This window comes from Brachyhypopomus gauderio, chromosome 1, assembly GCF_052324685.1.
Source record: "Brachyhypopomus gauderio isolate BG-103 chromosome 1, BGAUD_0.2, whole genome shotgun sequence".
Taxonomy (NCBI): domain Eukaryota; kingdom Metazoa; phylum Chordata; class Actinopteri; order Gymnotiformes; family Hypopomidae; genus Brachyhypopomus; species Brachyhypopomus gauderio.
This window is the reverse complement of record NC_135211.1, coordinates 35774464-35797476: the sequence shown is the minus strand read 5'-3', so window position 1 is coordinate 35797476 and position 23013 is coordinate 35774464. Positions and strand designations below refer to the sequence as shown.

General features: G+C 37.7%; 1 protein-coding gene across 4 annotated transcripts in view; it reads right to left on the bottom strand.

Moving 5' to 3' along the window:
* Window positions 1-219: 219 nt before the first annotated feature.
* Window positions 220-23013, bottom strand: part of wdr27 (WD repeat domain 27) — a 63095-nt gene continuing 40301 nt past the window's right edge. For all 4 annotated transcript variants that reach the window (XM_077012329.1, XM_077012339.1, XM_077012348.1 and 1 more), the window contains exons 22-24: window positions 18380-18482; window positions 15580-15678; window positions 220-994 (exon numbers count right to left, since the gene is read on the bottom strand). In XM_077012329.1, the coding sequence (XP_076868444.1) occupies window positions 932-994; window positions 15580-15678; window positions 18380-18482 (265 nt within the window). In that variant the 3' untranslated portion in view covers window positions 220-931. The remainder of the gene's footprint in view (window positions 995-15579; window positions 15679-18379; window positions 18483-23013) is intronic.

Below are 23013 nucleotides of genomic sequence, written 5' to 3'. Positions count from 1 at the left end.
AACTAAAATCCCAGCACTGTATGCTTTTTATTTTATTTTTTTGTCATGCCAAGATTGTCAATACCGTGAAACTGAACAGGAAAAGTCCTTTACAGTCATTGTCCCTCTGACTGCCTCCTGTTGAGAGGGGTAAAGTGTTAAGTGGATGTCTTATAAAATGACATACAGGTGCATCTCAATAAATTAGAATATCATCAAAAAGTTCATTTATTTCAGTTATTCAATACAAAAAGTGAAATGCATATATTATATAGATTTATGATGGAGTAATCTATTTCAAGTGTTTATTTCTGTTAATGTTGTTGATGGCTTACAGTCAATGAAAACCCAAAAGAATAATTTATACAAAACACCTGCGAAGGCTCTAATAAAGGTAATAATGGAAGATAATAATGCAATATTTATTTACAACAGTAATATTTACAGTTTAACCAATCGCATTGCCGTTTGGCATTTCTCACAGTGAAATGTGGTACATCTACTCTGGAAGATAAAAAGAAACAAAAAACATCTACTTCTGAGGTAGGTCTGCATATCCTAGGCAGGCTATAGTAATTCAAATGGCAAAACCAAATATAGGATATACAATTCATTCCCAAAGGGCAGTGCCCACTACACACATTTATAATGAAACTGTGATGCATTGTCAATGTCTTCATTAAACTATGACAATGTTTTTCCACAGATTAACTACTTTATAATACTACCAGTACAAGAGTGTATGAATATAAAAAAAAATGGATACGAATGATGCATGTTGCACTGACTCACAGGTCTGAAGCATTCATATGTTTACATACTGACATACAGATGAGGGCTTGTGGCAGCACCCCGTTGGAGGTTATGGTGCTCAAGGAGCTACATTACAGGGGAAACTCTAGATGAGTGTAGAGCAGGCTTGCTGTCAGGCCCAGATGAGTCTACGTGGACTTCAAGTAGATCCATCTCCCAGACAAAACACAGCCAGCTTTCCATCCAATGTGCCAGTCAAAAGCTAAAAAACAAGACGTAACGTCATTTAAGCAGTGTGTTTATGCTAATATGAATATTGTCACTGTTAAAAAGACAAAAATACTGTACATTTGAGAACTATGCACAGAGCAGATACATTTGCTATGGTTTTGTTACATTTTGGTGGAGATTAAATGACAACCCTGGGTTCCATGTGTACCTCAGGTCATTGATAAACATGGCCAACTCTCCTAACTGGTCTGCTCTGAAATGCAATTGGAAAAATCTATGATGTATAACTGTATTTTCCTCTTTTTTACCTACTCAGCAATATAGAACCTCTAGCAAGCCTGATCACAGTGGTTAATGAAATAAAATACAGAACTTCCAAAAGAAAAATAAAATAATGTAATTGCAAGAATTGTTTTGTACAAAAGTCTCTTATATTGTACATCTGTGATTATAAGGGTCTTGGGTTTTTGAGAAGTTCTATAGAAACACTGTATTATTATCATTATTATTATTATCATTATTATTATTAGTGGAAGTAGTAGTAGTAGAACCACAGCTAATGCTACATAAAATACACAATTCTTCTGACTAAGGATAACTACCTGGGTGGAGAACAGTTACCTAACAGCTTTGCAATTAGGATTAGGATATCTTCCAATCAGGTTTATTGCTGGTCTTGTGGAAGACATAGATGCATTTGGAAGGAATAAGAATGATGTGTTGGCAGCAAGATGGTGTGAGAAGAAAATACTGTTTTCTAATTGCTTTTAACTCATCCTTTAATGACCCAGCAGATATTATTTTAACATCTGGGTTGAACTCGGACATGATATCAGAACAATCACAAATTAACTTGGGTTGTCTGAAGGAGGACTTGCTTCATCTGTACCTTTTGTTAAGGTATTGATTAAATAACAAGAACATTAACACAAACTCTGTATATCTGCCTGCATGTCTGCAGTTTGACATAACTCTCATTCTTTAGATGTAGTTGGTATTTTTATATGGATTCTTGCATGGGCTCCAGGGTGAACCTCAGAGCACATAGTGTGAAGGTGCTGTCTCAGGACAAGCGGAAAACACTAAAACAAAGAGCATCTGTTATGAAAGCACTGCTTTCTATGACTCATACCAGATGGTGCCCACCATGCTTGGGGTCATTCAGTGCTGCATGTAAGATGTTTGGGACAATTCTGTGCCAATGAACCTTTTTCACAACAAGATTTTAAATGTAGGTCAAATTTAAGTATGTTTGTTTTTTTGTTGAAAGACAATCTAAGAATCTGTATACTGTGAAATGGGTCAAGTTGAATTAAATTTATTTGTATAAATTAGATTAAGCTACAAGAAATTACTTCAACAATAATGCACTTATCTCACATTAATAGGAATCATCCTTATAAACCCTTTAAATAAACCCTTTAAATAAGTGTTTCAAGGGTGAAGTGTATTATATTTTAAAAGGTACAGAAATTCAAAACAAGCTTTGTCAAGCAATTAATTACTTTACAATTTTAATCTCAGCAATACAAAAGCCTGAATTATAGGATTAAGATTCCCTTATCCATCAATCAGTGGGCTTCAAGTGGTGTTCTGTGACTACAGAAGGAACATTCTGCAAATATTTTAAGAGTCACCCAGTAATAAATCAGTTTTAAGAAAAGTCTTCTTTCCTGGCGCAGGTGAGTTACTGCAGGGCATACTGCATAGTGCATAATACCCAAGCACAAATCAATACTTCAAAGAGAGGAAAGGGACACGGGAAGGTTGTGTGTGTTATCTCTACATTGCCAAGGCCTGGGATGTGTTAAGGGTAATGTAAGAACTATTCCAGAGAGGAATTTTATGTAACGGCCAGTTGCACATTAAGCCCAAATTCAGAAAATCAGGAAATTATCATGTGTGTGACCCATATGGACAGTTTTGTCAAATGCCAGGAATCACATACTTTGTGATGTTATTGTATAGCACAAAATAACTGTAGCAGTATGTTACTGTCAAAGGTGACTACAATATGAGCTAAAACATAGAGTCCAGTAATGGCTCAATAATTTCACCACAGTTCTTCACGAAGCCAAAAAATGACAATGCAAGAATATTATTTAATCTACATATTGAACGATTGCAATATGTTCATGATGCTCTTATTTTCTTTCAAATAATGAATATGGATAAAACCCTCCATGTCTTTAGACTGTTCAACATGTTGCATTTGTGTCATTGTTTATTGTTGCACCAGGTACCTGTCCAATTAATTTTGTGAATTCTGTTTATACCATTAAGAATCAGCTTCTGAGTTTGCTCAAACTACAAGACAAGCAACCAAAAATATCTGAAATGTCAGAAGTCCAAATCAATCAGAGCTTTTGGGGCAATACACTGGGCAATATCTCTGAAACTTACACTTCACATCAAATTACATCAGGGCAATGACATCAGGCAAATCATTGTAGTGTTAAGATCATCTTAAATCACTGAAGGTCTTTTCTCCAGACAACAACAGGTCCACCTTTATCAGATCGTTTAATAACAATGTCACTTCTTTTGTTTATGTTTTTAAGGGCCGAGTATTCTTCCTTAGGTAGATTAAGTTTTCTAGTAGGTTTGTCAAATTTTATGTTACTACCGGGAATTGCTCTTAATACAGGAATGAATATAAACACCAAATGCTCCAAATTCACCTGTAGGACGTGTCCAGGAAGAATAATCTGAGTTATATTTAGAAAAGTCAAGGTGTTCACTGACACCATGGTCTGTATTTTGAGTATCTTGGCCATTTTAATTAAAATAAGCATGTATTCTTAAACATCTGAAAAAATGTTTACCGTCATTAGTGGGCTTAAATTCATTAGTGATAGGCATTGTATGTACAAATTTTAGGCCTTTGAATAGAGCAGATAACATCGAAGCATGAAAGAAAACAAAATGCATGAGAAATACCAATGGATGAGAGGAGACCTAGAAAAGATATGGAAGGTGAAGGCAATACACTTCTACAAAGTTCTGTTAGCCATTCATAAAAAGCTACTTTTTTCAAGGCATTGATCATGTTAGGCCCAGGTACTTCCCATTTCTTCATGTTTGTAAGCTGCTATGTTGTCCTAATGCTGATTTGTTCCAGCTCTGGGATATTGTGGTGCTTTGCTTTGAGATCTCAAACACTGAGCACTGTGTTTATGTCATGATTCATCCTCTCAAATGCTTTCCCAGTACTGTTCCAATTTATCTCTGGGTGGATCCAGCGTCAGGGTTCTGTTGCACTGTAACTGAAAGTATACTTTGGAAAGCTCTATTTTATTCTTTCACATATCTCTGCATTCAGGCCGACAGTGCTATAAACCTTTGTTTACCAGACACAAAGGCATCACTTATGGGCCACACATTGTATTTTCCCCATAGCCAGACAACATCTTTGATCACTTATACCCTTTTGTAGCTGTCAGTTTGCTGACATGCATCCAAGTTGTCTTTATTTTGGTTTTCAGTGGGTACATTGAATGAATGGGGAATTGCCTTTAGCGTCTACGTCATAGTCTGGAGCCTCAAGCATGACTACTGCAGCAACTTATACTGGTTTGTTTGTTTCAGTTGTAAAAGTGGTTGGTATCGTGTTCATTGCTGCAGTTATATCTGCTAGCAAAGTGACCCAGAAAAGGCAACTACTTTGGGAAGCCCACAGATGTGGCTGACTAATTAGCATAGTCATAATAACTTTCCACATGTCCACAGCTGGGCCACACAATGTGTCTAAACACACTCTGCCATTTCTGAATTTATGGGTTCTGGTATTTCAGTACAGTATCGGTTACTGTACATGGACAATATAAATGTAATGTTAGAGTTAGAGAATAAAATGAATGTTTTAGTGCAACCCCTCAATAATGTTTAATGTGGCAATATAATATCTTAACAGTACTTTAACTACAGAGACTCTAATAAGGCCTCCTCAAAGCCAGCAATGTCACTGCTGTTATCACCTTGTCATCCAAAGCATTGAATCACACATATGAGTGAAATTCTGTCAATTTCATCAAAGTGAATAACTCATCAAAAAATATATACAAAAATACTCCTGAGCTGATCTGTTTTGCAAACCATGGAGATGAAACAGTTCTTAATAGACTTTTAGCTGTAATATTCATTATTTAGTTATTTCACCGTTGAGACCAACAATCAGTAAGGTTGGAGACTGGAAGACGCCCTACACCTCCCTGCAAACAGCTGTTGGTGTCAAAAGGAGGTCACACTCCTGCACTAACTTTAACAGAACTATCTGAAACAGAGCTGATGGATGATGTCTGAACAGGCCTTCCGTCTCTTCCTTTCTGCCAGAAGACAGAAGACTGGTAGGTGGTCAAGCTGCGTGCATCTGCCTCAGAATGAGTCAAGATAAAGACACACAGTGGCTATGATTTCAAAGAGTCCAGAAGATTAAGTCACAGAGTGATATCTTCTCTGTACTTTTGAACTATATAAGCACCAGATAAGGGTAATATCTGAATATCCAGGTGGCATTAAACTACTCTGAATTTTTTCATATAGCACTAGAAGCTGAATATCCATGTAGCATTAAACTACACTGACATTTTCCATATAGCACTAGAAGCTGAATATCCATGTGGCATTAAACTACACTGAAATTTTTCATATAGCACTAGAAGCAGTATAAGAAATTAATGTTACTAATGATACCTTTTGACAAATCAATTTTTTTTCTCAAATATTGCACTTGAGTAATAGTCCCAGAGCTGAATGCATTTTAATGATAGAGAATAATGCTTTATTCTGGCCTTAGAACATACTGCACAACGTGTTTCATAGATGGTCAGTAAATCTCTAAAATATGAGATTCCACTGAGATGATGCATTGTTTGTAAAAAGATAACCATACAAATTTCTTAAGAGTGTCCAAGATGTTTTCATCTGACGAGTACAAACACATTTTTAAATCCAGTATTTATTCTCTCATTGTTCTGAATGCTCACTGAGCCAGAGCAACATGTTCTCTTCATTTTTGTTAACAAATTTAAATTAAATTAAAAAATCAAAAGCAACAGGATGTTTTGTCTCTGTGGATGTTTCTCTCTGGTCATGAAACATTGTCTAAATTGGGTTAGTGAAAGGAGAACGCGGAGAGTGGAACACCAAACAGGAACGTGTTTTCATCTTGTGGGACATGAAAGCAAAGATGACCTCATTTCTGGCACATAATTTCAGCATTTATCTACAAAGCTCTTTGGAGCAGGTAAATAAAAAATAACAGCAATTCACATCAGAAACAGAATGGTAGGAAAGTCAAATCTTATTTTGCCAATGACAAAGGGGATAGCTGTTATGAGCACATTATTATTATTGGCTTAGGCTATTAAATTATTTTAACTGTTTAGCCTAGGTTTGTCACGGTTCAGCTCTGCACCCCTCCTTGTGGGCGCGTTATTACGTTGTCTGCGTCTAGTTAAGTCCATGTTTGTAGTTCCGTGGGTGTGGGTCATTTGGGAACGTGTTCGTTAGTCTCACCTGTGCCTTGTCTCATGATCACTGGGGAATGTGTTATTCACCTATTTAATGTGCGTTCGCGTAATGTCTCGTGCTCGTCTTTGTCTAAAATTCGTGCCTGAGTGAGTTTCTTGTCTAAGTGCTTGCGCTAATGCGCTGAACTTCACTACGTATGTTTCACCACAACTGTTTCATCGTGCCTGCCTCCTCCGCAACACCACAAGGTTAAGTTGCTATGGGTGAATCAGGTTTAGAGGTAATTAATTTACTTTGCTTGTAGTTGTGGAACACTAAAAACAATTACCCGAATTTATAGAATAGTACTTTATATAATGTCACTTATATAATAAGTGAGTATTCAATTAGCATATGAATTAATATCATTAATTCATTGTTTCCTTTAATGATACACAAAGAAAAAGTCACCCACACCAAACAAACTCAGGGACAAACACAGCAACCTAATGACTAACCAAAATGAGACTGAGTTGAGACTTGAACTTTTCTACAGCCCCCGGATATCAAAAATTAAAAACTTGAAGTGGAATTGGTTCAAATGGTAGAGAGCTTGCTTAGTAAAAAAAACATTTTGTCACCAAAAACAAACAGGAAGAGACATGGGTAATGATGCGATACAATGCATTAAGACATATGTTTTTCTTACAGACATTTAGCCTTCTAGAATTTTTTTGGCTTTTTGGCAGGATACAAGCCATTTGCAAGAATTACGGATGGAACCTTGGACCATGTCGCACAGCGTTGAAGAGCCCCAAGTTAATGCCGATTTGCCTCGGATCTGGCACTTTTCTTGGTGAACTTGGTGAAAACATTTCGGCAATCAGAATATCGGTTGCTACATCGGCATTAAAGAGTTATTCTCTTGGAATGTCTCTTAGCAGACTCACTTTCATGAAATTTTTAAAATAGCACAACCACAAACGGTTACCTTCTTTGCAACTAGGGCTGCCACAAACGATTATTTTTATAGTAGACTAATCGCAGATTAATTTTTATGATTAGTCGAATAATCGGATCGTACGTTAATTAAATATAAAACATACAGCTTATCACACAGCTTAGAATGCAACTGCTATTATATAACCATCATTAGATTTCAGCTATATGCTAACTAAAAAAAAAACAATTAAGATCATAGTTCATTAAACCTTTAATGAAATATGCAGCTTGTTGCAACAAACAGGTTTTTCTTTCTTTGATTTGTCTCTGGCATCAAACTTAGCTACATTTAAATCAAATTAGGTAGGTACCTGAAACTAAAGAATTATTCACAAAAATAAAGTTTTGGTCTCACTGACGTTACAGAAAACACACGAATGCGTGCTAATGCTAGTGAAACAAATCACTATCACTAATGTTAACTTTTACAGCTACCATGATAAGTACGTACTAAGTTAACACTCTGTTTACGCTAACTTTGGCAGCTAACTAGCAATTAAGATTAAAGAGATGACGGTCCCTCTTCATCATTGTCACAATCAGCCACAACATGCTTCAGGTGCTCGTGCATCGTGGTTATGCTGCCATGGAAGGCAAGTTCTGCCTTGCAGATATTGCACGCGTTTCGGAACTCGGCTACGGAAAATGATCCCACACTTTTGAGTTCCGTAGCTGGGTAGCCATTATACCAGTCTATATAACATCCTGGGATGTCGTCCACCTTCTATCCCGGTTTCCACTACTGCGTATGTGCGTCAAGGACAGAAACGCTGCAGCAGTTTGGAGAGAAAAAAAAATTATGCATTGACTATTAAATTAGTCGTCGACTATTTTAATAGTCGACATTATCGTGACAAGTTGACTAATCATGGCAGCCCTATTTGCAACGTCTGGCTTGTTAGGATGGGACAATTAGTTAGCCAAAAGACAATGTACCATATAGCTGCACCACAAGTTGACACCTACCATTCCCTTCTTCACTTGGATGGTTGCGGCTGACCGAACAAATTACATTTATCAGACCTTTGAGCAGAAGCTGTTGTTAAAATGCAAGTCAATACAACTGCTCACAGTAAAGAATTCATCATCGATTGCAAAGTCTCTCAGTGGAGGCATGAACTTTTGTCCAGGATCACTGGATGGATCAGCCTTACACCACATTGCACAGCATTTGAGAGACCCTAGCTAACACTGATTTGCCTCGAATATGAGACAAAAGCCACAACTCAATGGCCCGTATGGGAAACAAATCCTTGACCTTGGTGCTATTCGCGCCACGCTCTAACCAACTGAGCTAACCAGCCTATAGGTTGCATACTTTCTGCAATGGGTGCAGCGGAGGAAGGCATTATTATCCTTGTTGTGTTTAGCACCAGGCTCTTATGGTCTTTGGACCTTTTTTATGTTTAAGCATGTTTTCATAAAATGTTCTCTAACAACTGAGCTAACCTGCCACTAGTTTGCCTACCTACAGGTATAGGTGAAATGGAGGAAGGCCCGTTCCCTGAAATTGTAGAAATGGCATGAGGAGGAATGTCTGTGGTAATCGACCAAGCATAGAATATAGTTCCCTTCTTCACTTGGTTGGTCTGCGGTCAACGAACGAATTAAATCGGAACCATTTTAAAAATGTAAGTCCATGTAGCTGTTCACAGTAAAGAAATGGACAAATCATCGATTGCAGTGTCTGTAGAGCTTTGTGCTCTCAATTTGGACTTGAGATTTTGTCCAGACTCCGAACAAGAGCACTGAAGCTTGTAGGGGAATTAGCTCAAGTGGTAGAGCGCTCACTTAGCATGCGAGAGGTAGTGGGATTGATGCCCACATTCTCCATTACAGGCATTTCAGTCATGCTCGATAGTGAAAAAAAGTACTCTTCATTTGCACTTGCATCTTAAGTAGCACTTAGGTTTTATAAGAGCTTGGTGCTTAATATGTTTATTTAGGTGTGGAATGATATGTGCAGACACCTAATTAGTGAAGCATGTGGACCATAATGGTAGCATTCAGTGAGTGTTATCTTGCAATAGCTAAATACCTTTAACAAAAACAAAGAGAGAAAAAAGGAATGTTTAATGTTGAGGGATGGATGTTGTAACAGTGATTAAGAAGAAACTGAAATAGCTCCAAATATCAGCATGGTTCCTGATATCTGGGTGATTTTGAAAGAACTGGTTGCCATTTAACCATTTAGTCAGATTAATAAGACTGAAGTTTATTGTCATTGTTCAGAACAAGTACAACGCAACAAAATAGCTTTGCCACCCAGTGGAGGACACTTTTGAGGGCTTCCCAAGGTTTCTTCCTAATCCCCATCTAGGGTTTTTATTTTTTGCTCATTAGGGTTCTGGACCCATGCGATTGTAAATCTGCTTTGTGACAACATAAGTTGGAAAAAGCACTATATAAATACATTTGACTTTGACTTTAAAGTTTATGTATAATAAATGTTTAGTAAAGTTTTAATGGCAATTTGTGTGGTCCTGTCCAGGCTCTACTTAGGAGAGGGATGGACCCAAACACAGTAAAGCAATCAAAGCAAAATTAATATAACCTATATCTGATTAGGTGGCCTGAGATGTTTCCTAACTGTCTTTGAGATGTTGTCTGTCTTCTGTCTGCTGTCAGTTGGAACAAGATTATTACATTGTACTGGTCGCCTTGTACTGGTAAATCTGAAAATAGGCAACACTAGAGCAAAAACAGTGTAAATATCAGCCAAAAGCCAAACTTCTTACTGGAAAATAAAGTATATTCTTGTTTTCAGTTTTTCTTAAGAATGCAATCTGAGAAAGTGCGAAAGAACTTGCCTCAATGGTGTGATGGAACATAGCTATTTTTGGGGAAAATATTACTTCATCAGGGAGGATGAGACAAATGTTGACCTCATATCTGCAAAGTTTTAATGTGGTATAACTCCCTTAGTTTTAGACTTCTCCAATATCTCCACGACAGAAAAGCAGCTAAAAGATATACAGCTGTTTGTGCAATAAAACAACATTGTAACATGTAAGAACACTTTTGTGTGTTAGAAATGAAAGATAAATGCATCTGGATTCAGTGTAATTATATATATTACGGATGGTTTTATGAAGAGAGCACTTTCACCAGGAAACAGGAATTTAAGTCAGAACAGTGTTCACTTAAGCACTGTGTTGAATATGCTGACCACTAAATGCTATTAAAACTAGATATACATTTTTCAGTGAAGGGCATATCTTGTCCATTGTAAAATTCTTTAGTATGCCCTAGATTGTCAGCACAACATATACTAGTGTGTTCACTGATATACACTGATATAAAAATAGACTATGATGTTCTTCTTTAAACCTCACCTTTCTTTAAATGTCCTACTTTTTTTGCCAAGACTGACATGAATGAGTTGAATTTTGATTGATGAAGTGTGTTTAAAGAACACAGTTGGCAAATCCATTCAATGCAACAGTTTCCATTTCTACACTCTAACTGGAAAGAAGAGAAGCCCAAGGCTAAAAACTGCAACAGAAAAAAGTCATTCCTCCAAGGTCCAGGCTGAAGGACATCATCAATACAATGAGTCCCCCACAAATATAGTTAACATCAGGTTGAACCTGACTGCTCCAAACAAGGAGATGTTCTTCTCTCTGGTATTTCATTATGAAACAAAAAGAACAATGACTGAGACAACCAGGGCACACATGGAATGCCATGCACATTTTTGGTTAAGAAATTACTATAGCTGTCTTTTTAAGGTTATTATTCTGGGAATTTAATCAGACTGTGCTTCTAAGTGGAATTCTGCCCATCTTCCAGAGGACACTGTTCCCTCCACAGACGAAACAGGCAAACTGCACTTGAGTAGCAGCTGTGTGGGCTAGGGAAGTGAGACTGAGGTCTGCCGTCACTCTTCATGACCTACATACCAATATAGGCAGACCAACTGTTAGATTTTACATCCTGAACAATAAAACTAGATATCAAAAACATTTGTGGACTGTCATAATGTAACATCAGGTGCTTTGTGAAAAGCAGGAGAGTACTTGAAGTTTCTTTATACGACATACATTAATACTCAAGATAAATAAACAACAGGTAAGCTGGGAATTTAATTCTGCGCAGGTGCCCAGTATTTACTCTGTGCTTTGAAGCCGTAAATGGCATTTCAAGGAGAACATAGCGACAGAGGAATGTGATGCTGCATCTGGTTCTAGCTTCTCCTAGAGACAAGTGATCCTATCAACACACAGTGCCAGGAACAGCTATAATATCCTAACATTTTTCACTTACTTCAACATGCAAGCAACATCTGTGTGACACAGGTTATTTCAGCAGATCTCCAAGAGCATGCACTGTCCCAACACATAAGTCATTATTTCAGTTTAGTTGTTCTGGAGTTCACCGTGAGGTGATGTGTCAGCTGTAATTGCACTGAAGCAGTGTGACTAATTAACAGCTTCAGTATGCAGTAAAAATGGTGAGTGAGGAGTAGGGAATGAGTCTCTTCATGGTCTCTTAAATACTGCCCTCATGTTGGATGCATGAGTCAGTCTGCTCTGCAGCATCTGGTACAGTCACAATTTGAAGGATTGGAAAGGTCAGTGAAGCCAAAGTTTGCTCAGTCTTAACCAGATGCAGCCTGGACAAAATACAGCAGTCATTTTAGCAATCTAAAATAATCAAGAGCTTCAAGACCTCTCCAACAGCTAGACAAGTCAAGTCAAATTTATTTATATAACGCTTTTTACAACACACAGTGTCAAAGCAGCTTTATAAACACTTGGGTCCAGATCCCTAATGAGCAAGCCAGGGGTGACAGTGGCAAACTCCCTAGGAAAGGATTAGGAAGAAACTTTGGGAGGACAAAGACTCAAAAGGGAAGCTATGCTCCATTGGGTTAGCTAGTAGAAGTCCAATAGCTAGCAATCAAGAGACTTTAAATCACATGTAATAAATCCTGTTGTGCAACTCGTTTAAAATCTGAGCCAAATACAAATATGTTTTGTTGAATTTCTTTTTGTGTGTGTAACATTTCATAGAATATCAAGCGTAATGTATTCAACAGACAGAAATTCTTCCTGTGGATTGATTTAGCCCTACATTAGATCATTCATACATTAGACCTACCTTACCTGATTTATTTTCTAAAAGAACTCTTATATTAAATTACCTATGATTTTTCCCTAGATTGTATCTATTACTTACACCAGTGTTTACATGTACGAGTATCATATCTGTACAGAAAGAAAAATAATAGTGAGCCGACCTGATAGTGAAGGAGTCAAAAACTGGACTGGAGAGAAATGGCATCATTAAACAAAGAAATGCAAAACACTCTGATGGAAAGAGAACTGGAGAGAATGTGTGAGGTCAAACCCAGGTGGTCTGACTGGTGACAGGAGCATTCAGGGCCACGACCCCTAAACTGGAGGCTCCAACAGACTGCAGGAATGGAAACATCAGTCTAGAAAAGTGCAACAGTACTAGAAGCAGCAAAAACACTTCCCCACACTCACAGGCACCACTGTCATTAAAAAGGCAGACACAAGAGTTATATATAAGACCTAATAGTTCTTCAGCATTATGGTCATCGCTCAACCTTCATCTCGCTCCTTTGCAACAGGAATATTTCTTAAAACATGTTAGAAAATTATATGAAATGTTAATTTGTCAAATTTACAAAGCTGAATGTTTGTCTGCTGTAATTTCATCCCTAATTTCCCTGAAGGTAACTTTGTAAAGGGATCAATAAAGTACTAATCTAATCTTTTTCTTCTCTGTGTGTTGCTAGATTAGCTAACTTGTGAGGAGGTCCAAAGATGAACAGGAGTTTCCTGCTCCCTTTCCATGCACACACACGCTTTCTTTCCACTCTGATTTGGAATGTGCTGCAGACGACGTCTCTTCAGCAGACACACGAGTCCAGGCTCCCTGGGCCAGAAGAGGAGCTCGCAACATATAAAATCACCAACAAGTGCTAAAAGGAGTTTAAAGGAGTGTCAAGCCAAGACACAACAGGTAAAAACCAAGACGCGGCAGTCCAGAGGTAAAATCATCAGCAAGATGGAAAATTCTTCTTTCTAAACTTGAAATAAATGCTTGAAGACGTTTATGTTTGACTAAAATATATTGCTTGTTAAGTAAATATAATTATATTTTCTTTTAAAATGTCTGCAGTACGGTCGGGAAGGCATGTTTGACATACACTTTGGGAGCCCTTAGAATATATTTTACCAGCACAAATAACAATGCCCAGAACTGCACAAGGGTGGCCGTGTATGGGGAACACAGAGTGCTAAATCATCAAGACTTTAAATGCTTCTTCCTCCTACAGTTGCTAAACCACTTTAGGGCAAAATTCAGAAAGATACTGTGTCACCTTTGTGTTTCTTTTGCATGTGAGCATGTCAAAGTTCACACGCTCCTCTAAAGGTCTCACTGACCACACTCAAGCAGAGGGACTCACATTTCAGCATGCTCTAGTAGTACCAGAAAGTTCCTGAACCTCCATACAAATCATCACACCTGCCCTCAGAAATGTACCCTTCTGAGACTTTAAAAAGATAATATGTTTTATGGCACTGTAAAGGACCCCTGTCTCCTACCTGTCTTCCCCTGTTCAATATCATATTATACAGGGGAATAATTATATTTTTTTTACCATTGGCATGGAGGCTATGATTCACCTATTTAAATCCCAAATGGCTCAGTGCATGCCAAAGCAAACCATTCAACATGACAGATATTCTGTCTGGATTCTGTGGGACTGAAAAAGATTTAAGGCATCCTAATAAATTGGCTGTTATCAGTAAAAAAGAAAAACTAATTGACAGTTTTCACCATTCCTTGACTTGCTATTGCCAAACCAAGTGTGCTGTATTTTTAGAAAGCTAAACAGCCTCACAAGAAATGTTTAGCATATGTCATCAATAACAGTGGGCTCGAGAGGAAGCAGGATCCTTCGGCAAGCTAATTTTGGATTTACCTTAGTGTTAATGTAATAATGACAATCTTAAATAAGATGACAACTATTCTTCACAGCTATACTGGTCTTGGATAAGGTTCTTAAGCTTGAACAAAACAATGTGGTTCTTAAGCAATCAAGAGAAAATGCCTGATATTTTCTTTAAGCACTCACATCTGATTATAAAAAGTGTGGAATGACTTCCAGGATGTAATGCATGGTGTTGGTGCTGTTGTTACTCTCTCCTACTCTCTCATCTCTAACCATTTAATCTCAACATTCTAATCTCTTTTCTGCCTTAATTATTAAAATTGTGTGTTTTAAAAGCCTTAATTGTGTGCCTTTATTATTATTATTATTATTATTATTATTATTATTATTATTATTATGTGTATTTAAGTGTTGGTGATACTCAAATATATAGCACAATGTCTAAAGTCAGGAGAGAACAGGCTGGTACTTGTATCTTCTTGTTTACTAAATTTACTATAATATATATAATATATATGTTATAATGTTATGTTATAGAAAAGATGTTATAGAAATGTACATGAAGATGATTGTGACATTTATTTTTGCACAGTGTGCAGAAGGGGAAGGGTGGGAAAACCATCAGTCCAGGAGTGACAGATGTAGCATCTCCTCAGGAAGGCTTTTCATGTGCTATCTGAAACCCCCAGAGGAGTGCAGTTCTGTGCAGCTCCTCGCCCTGCTGAAACTGAGACAGATGCTCTATTGAGGCTCCCTCCAGGCCAGGGAACAAGAGCAGCGGCGGGAGCACCAGGAATGCTGAGCTACTCTACGTCTGCTCCTGGCTGCCTGCAGTGAAGGGAACCCCCCTTGCTTCCGCACGCCCGAAATCCCCGCCTTCCTTTCCGCTCGGTATCCCAACCATCACATGCCAGGATCTGTGTCTGGCATGTGTCACTGTGTGTCTCAAAAACCGCTGCATATACATATGTTTCTTTTGTATGATAGATCAAGATGGATTTTGAGACAGATTAAGATTAAGATTATTAGGATAGATTAAGATTATTATGGTGCCTCCAGAGCACAGTGCTTTTTTAACTTTGAATGACAGCTAAAAGAAACTAAAGACCAGCTGCAGATAGAGATAGCTAAACAGAGAGAAATCATTTAAAAGGAAAAGATAAATACATGATAAGAGGGGGAGGGCTCCTCTATAAAAGCAAATAGGAGGGTAACAAAGGTCGAAGTATTACCTCTGGAGTGGAAGGATTGAAAGCCACATTCAGAACTGTGTCAGACTGCCTCTGGAGCTTGTGCAGGAAGATGCTGCTTCGTATGTCATACACATATGCCTACAAGAGAGGTCAAGGAAAGGTTATTGTAAATAATGACAGTATCTTAATAATAATGAAAGTATACTGTTGACAGTGACAACAAGAGAATATTATACAACTGCTGAAAGATTTTGTAGGCAAGTGAGTCCATCTGCCGTTACAAAATAAAATGCAACCATAAACAGAAATACAGAAAGAAGCACAAACACTTCCAGTTGTATCATACTGAACTTCATGTTGTCTTCAGGTTGGTCCTAGGAGTGGTAAGTCCTCAATTACAATGACACCACATGCCTTCATGGCTCATGTTCTATGACTTTTGTGATTTAACAAATAAGTCAGGGACAGAGGAACAATGAAGTGCAACGTTTTACTGAAAAAGCTAGATAACCGGACGTCAAGAAACGGAAAAAGACTTGTAGTATAGAGGCAGCCCTAACTATAACCCTACAGGCTAGACCAAAGACTGTACATTAGGAAAAGAAAGGTTTGGTAGGAAACTAACACAAGAAAATCACAGTGATGACTCAAACTACTCGGATGGAAAGAATGACTTCACAACTGAGGGGAAACAGGAGTGGATATATGTATTACACAGTCTGAGTCCATGAATTGAGAACAGGTGCAGTTGATAAGGAGGACCAATCCATGGCTTATGGGACAGGGCTCAGAGGGGCTGGTGGGTAGTAGGCCTGCCAAGAAATGGCAAGTCAGGTGGAGTAAAGAACATGATGGTCTCTGCAATTTAGTGACAGCAGTCAAATGGAAAATGTGCCTCACAAAGCTAATGATGATGAAAAGAGTGGATGTACAATAAAAAAGTCATATTCAACATGTACATTTACACATAGCATGTAAGGCAGTAACCATCTCCTTCAATGGCCTAGAAATGGGCTAGTAAATAATGTAATTCAATCTTGCCAGTTTTTCGGAGGTTTTTTTTCCCTCTATGATTGCCTTGTGAATTATTAAGACAAGTACAAATGCTTCTAGCTTAGGGAACTCTCATGGCGCCCACAAATAACAGTGGAGGAGCTCCCTACTGTTCACTCCACCAGCTTCCAAGAAACGCTGGAAAGTGGCTGGAGATCTTCTCCAACCATACTGCTTTGCCCAGGTCTAGCCATTAATAACAGCTATTAGCATGCATATGCTATTCAGGATAAACAAACATACACAAATACAGATTGGTAACGTTAATTTAAGGTGCCATCGACTTAAAGGTAGAGTCTCTAAATATTAAAACCCAAAAACTTTTTTGTTCTGCAAAGAAAGCTAAAACCTGCTCTTCATTTGCAGTGACTGTTGAGTGAATATTATTGTGATGAATCACGGGCAAAGGAGATGGATTGCTCACTTTGCTCTTTCTTAAATGCAGAGTTCATGCATTCATGTCAGCCTTGAGCACAACTAGCGAACATCCAGCAGATATGTGAAGATTGCAGTTGTTGTTGTCAATAATAATAACAAACAACAAAAAGGACACAGAGCAGCAGTATGTTCAGCTGTATAAAAACTAAACAAAACAAACAAACCATTTTTTATCCCCTTTCACCCACTCCTATTCCTCTCTAACTTAAGGTGATTTCATGTCATGCTTCAAATATCAGTCAGCATCAATCGCACCAAGCACACAATACAGTATCAATCCTGGAGTCAGTCGTGACTTTCACCAAATTGAGCTTACAACCACTAAATAACATCCCAGAATGATATAATCACTTCAACATGACCTCACACCATTCCCTAGCACTGTATATAACTTTACCTGCAAATTAATATACATTTTGATGGGTCCAAATTAGCTACTGAACATATAATAGGGAGATGTTTTTAGTAAACTAGTGTCTACATCCCCATTGCTGGTATCATAACAGTAATATTGGGGTTGATTTTATACTGCAAAATTACATTTTTGAGCAGTTCCATGCAATACTAAAACCTAGATCTAGGTCTTTGGGGCACATCCACATAGTGTTATGGTACACTGGTCAAGCCCTCTGCAGAAGGGGCAAAACCATTGTTCTTATTAACATGAACTGTTTTGAAAATTCTGGCAAAGGGCACATGGACATGGAGAAGATCAGCACTAAATGGGAAGCAGCTGCTTTATGAGATTAAGATAAACACTGACAAACACAAATGGGGCATTGTACAAGGTCACCAAGAGAAAAAACATTGTTGCCGAGTCCTTGTTGAAGAACTCAACTATAACTTTTGACCTGAAGATGATTCAGGTTTGAATTTGACAGACATTACGTGTTGGTTTTTTAATGTTCTTCAGTTCCACATTCCTCAGTTTATCTAATAGCAAAGGCAGCTGAAATGTTGGCTTCTGGTATGAGAGCCTACTGCTGGGGTTTAAAGCTGAGGGTCAGGTTATAGTATTCTGATTCCATTAGGAGAGAAAAGGGAAGAAAAGTTAGATCCTACTTGTAAACTGGAGGGATCCAGGTGGGTTGTGTGGGTGAAACCCTCCTGTACTGTCTAGGATCAACTCAAGGTGCACAGGTACAGCACAAGAGTGCATAAAAAAACGCACCCCAAAACCCAAGAACCCACTTTCCCAAAAAATATATACTACTCTTTATTAGTAAGGGAATTTAAAGAAATGTGGGTGGTATGCTCTTCACATTACATATTAGCATTGGAGAGTAGAAATATCATGGCAAATGTTAGTCATTTTTGCACTTTGAAAAGATTAGAATGAATTGCTTACACAGTTGTCTTCAGAGCCAGTGGCTATATAACGTCCACAAGGTGACATGGCCCCTGTACACCAATGACGACGATTGACATGGCTTTCATATCGGCGAACACACCTGAAAGAAGGGATTAACAAGAATCTGACTGATTAATCCCACTATAACTTAATTCAGTGCCTTAAAAGTAAGTGTACAGCTGCACTGGATAGCAAAGAATAAGTTGATTTAGAATATTTATTTAAAATGGCAGCGGTATTGGAAATTAAGCGATATTATCAGCCCCCTACCACCACCACACACACACACACACACACACACACACACACACACACACACACACACACACACACACACACACACACACGCAGGATAACTCCACACCTTTAAAAAAAAAATCCAGTTAAACCATTTTAGATGGCGCTGTGGGGATCTACAAACAAGACTGATATTCCCAGGTCAAAAATCATTGCTTATTAACTCTGACTGTACCGTAACTACAAGACTTAATTGAATAAAAAGTCAATTTGTCTAGTTATCAATACCATAGGATGCCATTTTTTACATGTGGCATTACTGAAAAGATAGTTTGACACTAGTTGAATTTGCCTTGATAAAATTTTCATTCCATTTAATTCCAGGTACCCTTTTGTGTGTGTGTGTGTGTGTGTGTGTGTGTGTGTGTGTGTACGTGTGTGTGTGTGTGTGTGCGCGCGCGCGCGCATGTATATGTGTATACACACACACACACACACACACACACACACACACACACACACACACACACACCATACCTGTCAAGTTTTTGGGAAGGGAAAATTTCTGCTGGTTGCTGTGAGCATTCCCACCAACCACGAAGTCTTCATTTTTTTGGTAGGAACGCCTTCTCTCTTTTTACATTCATCCATCTCTGATTTGTTTTTTGGGTTTGTTGTTCCTGCTGTCAGCACTAACCTCTTTAGTTAGTGGTTAGTGCTGACAGTGACATAATTCATTTTGGAGAGGCACTTGAATGCTTAAAAAAAAAAGTATATTATAATACGGGAAATTTATGGGAAAATATTAATACGGAAGGATGACGGGAATGAGGGATAAAATACGGTAGTTTCCTGGCTAAAACGGGAGACTTGACAGGTATCACACACACACACACACACACACACACACACACACACACACACACACACACACACACACACACACACACACACACACACACAGAGGCCATGTTATTAGGTACCCCTGTCCAACTGCTCATTAATGCAAATGTCGAATCAGCCAATCACATGGCAGCAACTCAATGCATTTAGGCATGTAGACATGGCCAACATCTGAGCATCAGAATGGGGAAGAAAGGTGATTTAAGTGACTGTGAACGTGGCATGGTTGTTGGTGCCAGATGGGCTGGTCTGAGTATTTCAGAAGCTACTGATCTACTGGGATTTTCACACACAACCATCTCTAGGGTTTACAGAAAATGGTCCGAAATAGAGAAAATATCCAGGGGGCGCAAATGAGCAACAGTTCTGTGGGTGCAAATGCCTTGTTGATACCAGAGTTCAGAGGAGAATGGCCAGACTGGTTCAAACTGATAGAACACTGATAGAACGGCAATAGTACTTCAAATAACCAGTCATTACAAAGGAGGCATGCAGAAGAGCATCTCTGAATGCACAACATGGTGAACCTTGAGGTGGATGGGCTACAGCAGCATGAACCCACAACCACGGAAGTACACACATGGACATAACTAGACGACATAAACACACACCCAAAGGGAGGGGTCCAAGGCTACATCGTGACACTGTCATCTCAAGGTTTTGGCTCTTTCAATTTGGCATCCTTTTAAGAATGTAGCTTTTATCTATTTCAGGTTATTTGCTGGAATTTGGCATTCCAGGCTAGTCTGTTAAAATAAAATTTGTTAAAATAAATGTTTTCCTAATTTGTCCAGCATATCAAACAAAATCTTATATTATATAAAATGTATTTTTATTTATGGAATTCATTTGCTGTATTTGTCTATATTATTGCTAATTATTGTAATTCATTATATTGTTTATTGGCTTATTGGAGAAAAGCCAGTAAGATGTCTTCTTTACCTAAAAAGGCTCTGAAATGTTACAACATTAATGCTAAAAGACAGAACCCCATTGTAATTGAGCACCACAAGACATCAGTGCAGGCATAACACCCCTAAATAAAGTAAAGTAATACCTTTTTATTGTCCATATAAAACCAAAAAGATTTTATATAAAAGCATGTGCTTTTTAGGGTGTATACTATAAAATGCTTACTTATACAACATATTGTATTAAAATCAAATAAATCCTTTTACTTTTTTTGGTTATAGATCCATTATATTTTAAGAAAATCTGACATTTAAAATGTATTTTTGTCCATATCACTCAATCCTAATTGTGATAACCTGTACATTTATATAAAATGATACTGTAAAAGTTATGTATCAGTATTTGTAGTTTAAATTGAAGTGGAAATATTCTGCAAAACACTACACATTCTGTGAGTCTTCATTACACTATGTTTGGACTCCCAGCATAACAGACAACTTCTATGAACTCTACCCAAGTAACTTCAGAGTTTTTATAAATCTCCTCTACTACTGTGTTGCAACCTCCAGAATGCTCCTTATTTTTGGTAAACAACAGGCAATACTTTAATGGGGTGATAACAAATATACAACTGGAACAAAGTACACATTCCTATTCCCATTCCTTGGTCTTCAATAACTAAGATGTCAGACGACTATTTTGATTTGACCTATGAAATTCTGTTACATCAATGCAATGCATCTTCAAGCTAGAATGCCTCACAGTCTTATAGTAAATGGTGTCGCTAAGTCTCGTTAATTTTTATACTGTTTTTGAGTCTGGCCTGTTTTAAAGAATGGGGACCTTAACCGTTGCTTATCTTTTTCTACATTTCTTGGATATCTTCTATTAGGTGAAGTCTGTACTGACACATTTATAGTGTCCCAGTGTGTTTCTCCCTAAAATAGGGAGCACAGTCCAGGCTGTTCAATGACAAGCCTCAGGAGCAGAACCTGACCAGAACATGACCTGGAAAGTTAGTGCAAATATTTACGAAGCCACAAAGGAGTCTCTCACACCGTCTGGAACTTAGAGTCAAGAATGGAAAGAGTTCCCGACATAATAATATGAAGAATAAACAAGTAATTTATACTATTTATAAAAGTGAACAATTTGGATGTGGAGTAATCTTCTAAATATCTTTGGCAAGCTCCAGATATGAAATATTTCTGTAATAATGTCACAACTCAAGCAGTTTTAAACTGACGAATCTTATGCTTTGTTCCTGGACTGTATTGCCATGTTCTATATGTGTCATTGTGACATACTGCAAAGTTCTTTGCACTGTGAAAAAACATGAATGAAAATGCAAGGTTAAGTGGGGGAAGTCAGAAAGTGTGAGAAGTAACAGACAGAAATTTAAAGCACATTGACTTCAATTCCACATTTCATGATCAAGCCCACACAGAGAACTGGGTCACAGGCAGTAAAAGCACATTTAAATATATAGACTATATGGTCAACAACCATTAGATTTGGAAATGTGTTCTTAAAAAATGGTTTCAGCTGACATACAGACAATTGTACAAAAGATTTCCACATGAATTTTCAGGGCTATGGAGGAAAAGTTTTCAGGGTTCTAGGATACCTCCTGGTATCTAAATTTCTAGGTCTCTACAGAGCACTGTAAAGTCAATTACACAAAAGTGCATAACTTCAGTGTCCTATAACTGTCCTATAACTTCTCAAGTTCATTGCTGCTCTTTAAGTAAACTATCTTATGGCATGTTCCGTGCCTGCACAAATACTTATGACATTATTGTGTATGAATACAACTGCTGCTTGTTGCTCCTCATGCTGGCTTTAACATTCCTTACCAAGGTTAAGGAAACAGGTGTATTTTCCATATATACTAACAGCCAAGTCATAAGATGCTACTCCCTAAATGCTAGAGTACATAGTACATACACAATCTTGGTAAAGTTTAACTTATAATGTGTAAAACCTTTAATGAAGTCCATGAGAGTGAATGGATAAAAGAAATCTACTATATGCCTGGGTTTGATCAACTATGGTGAAGCTTAAATATTTTTATTTATATGAAAACTTTAATTATTAACAAAACGTAGACAATATATAGTCAAGCACTACTAGACTAATATAACAATAGACTTTTAAACTTGTATAGCTGTGTGTATAGCAAACAGTACCACTTGAATTTTATATTTCAAACTAAACTTCGTTAGATCATAACAATAGTTCAAGTGTTCTTATTAAATCAGTCTGCTCAAACTTTCATTTTAACTAAACCTCTATAAACCTGTATAACCTAAAGTATTCCATGCATGCTTCTCAACAGATCATGAGGTGGAATTGGCTTTTTGCCAAAATGTCCAACTAAATATGGACAAAACTCACCTTCAAGTATCTAAATATATAAAAAAAATTAATAGTCTTTGGGTTATAATAGATGATCATTTAGATAAACTCATTTATGCTTTCATATCTACCATGCTGGACAACTGCAATGTTCACCCACCCCCTTACCCACCTTCCCAAATGACTATAGGACATACACAGCCAAATCAGAACTTTGCTAC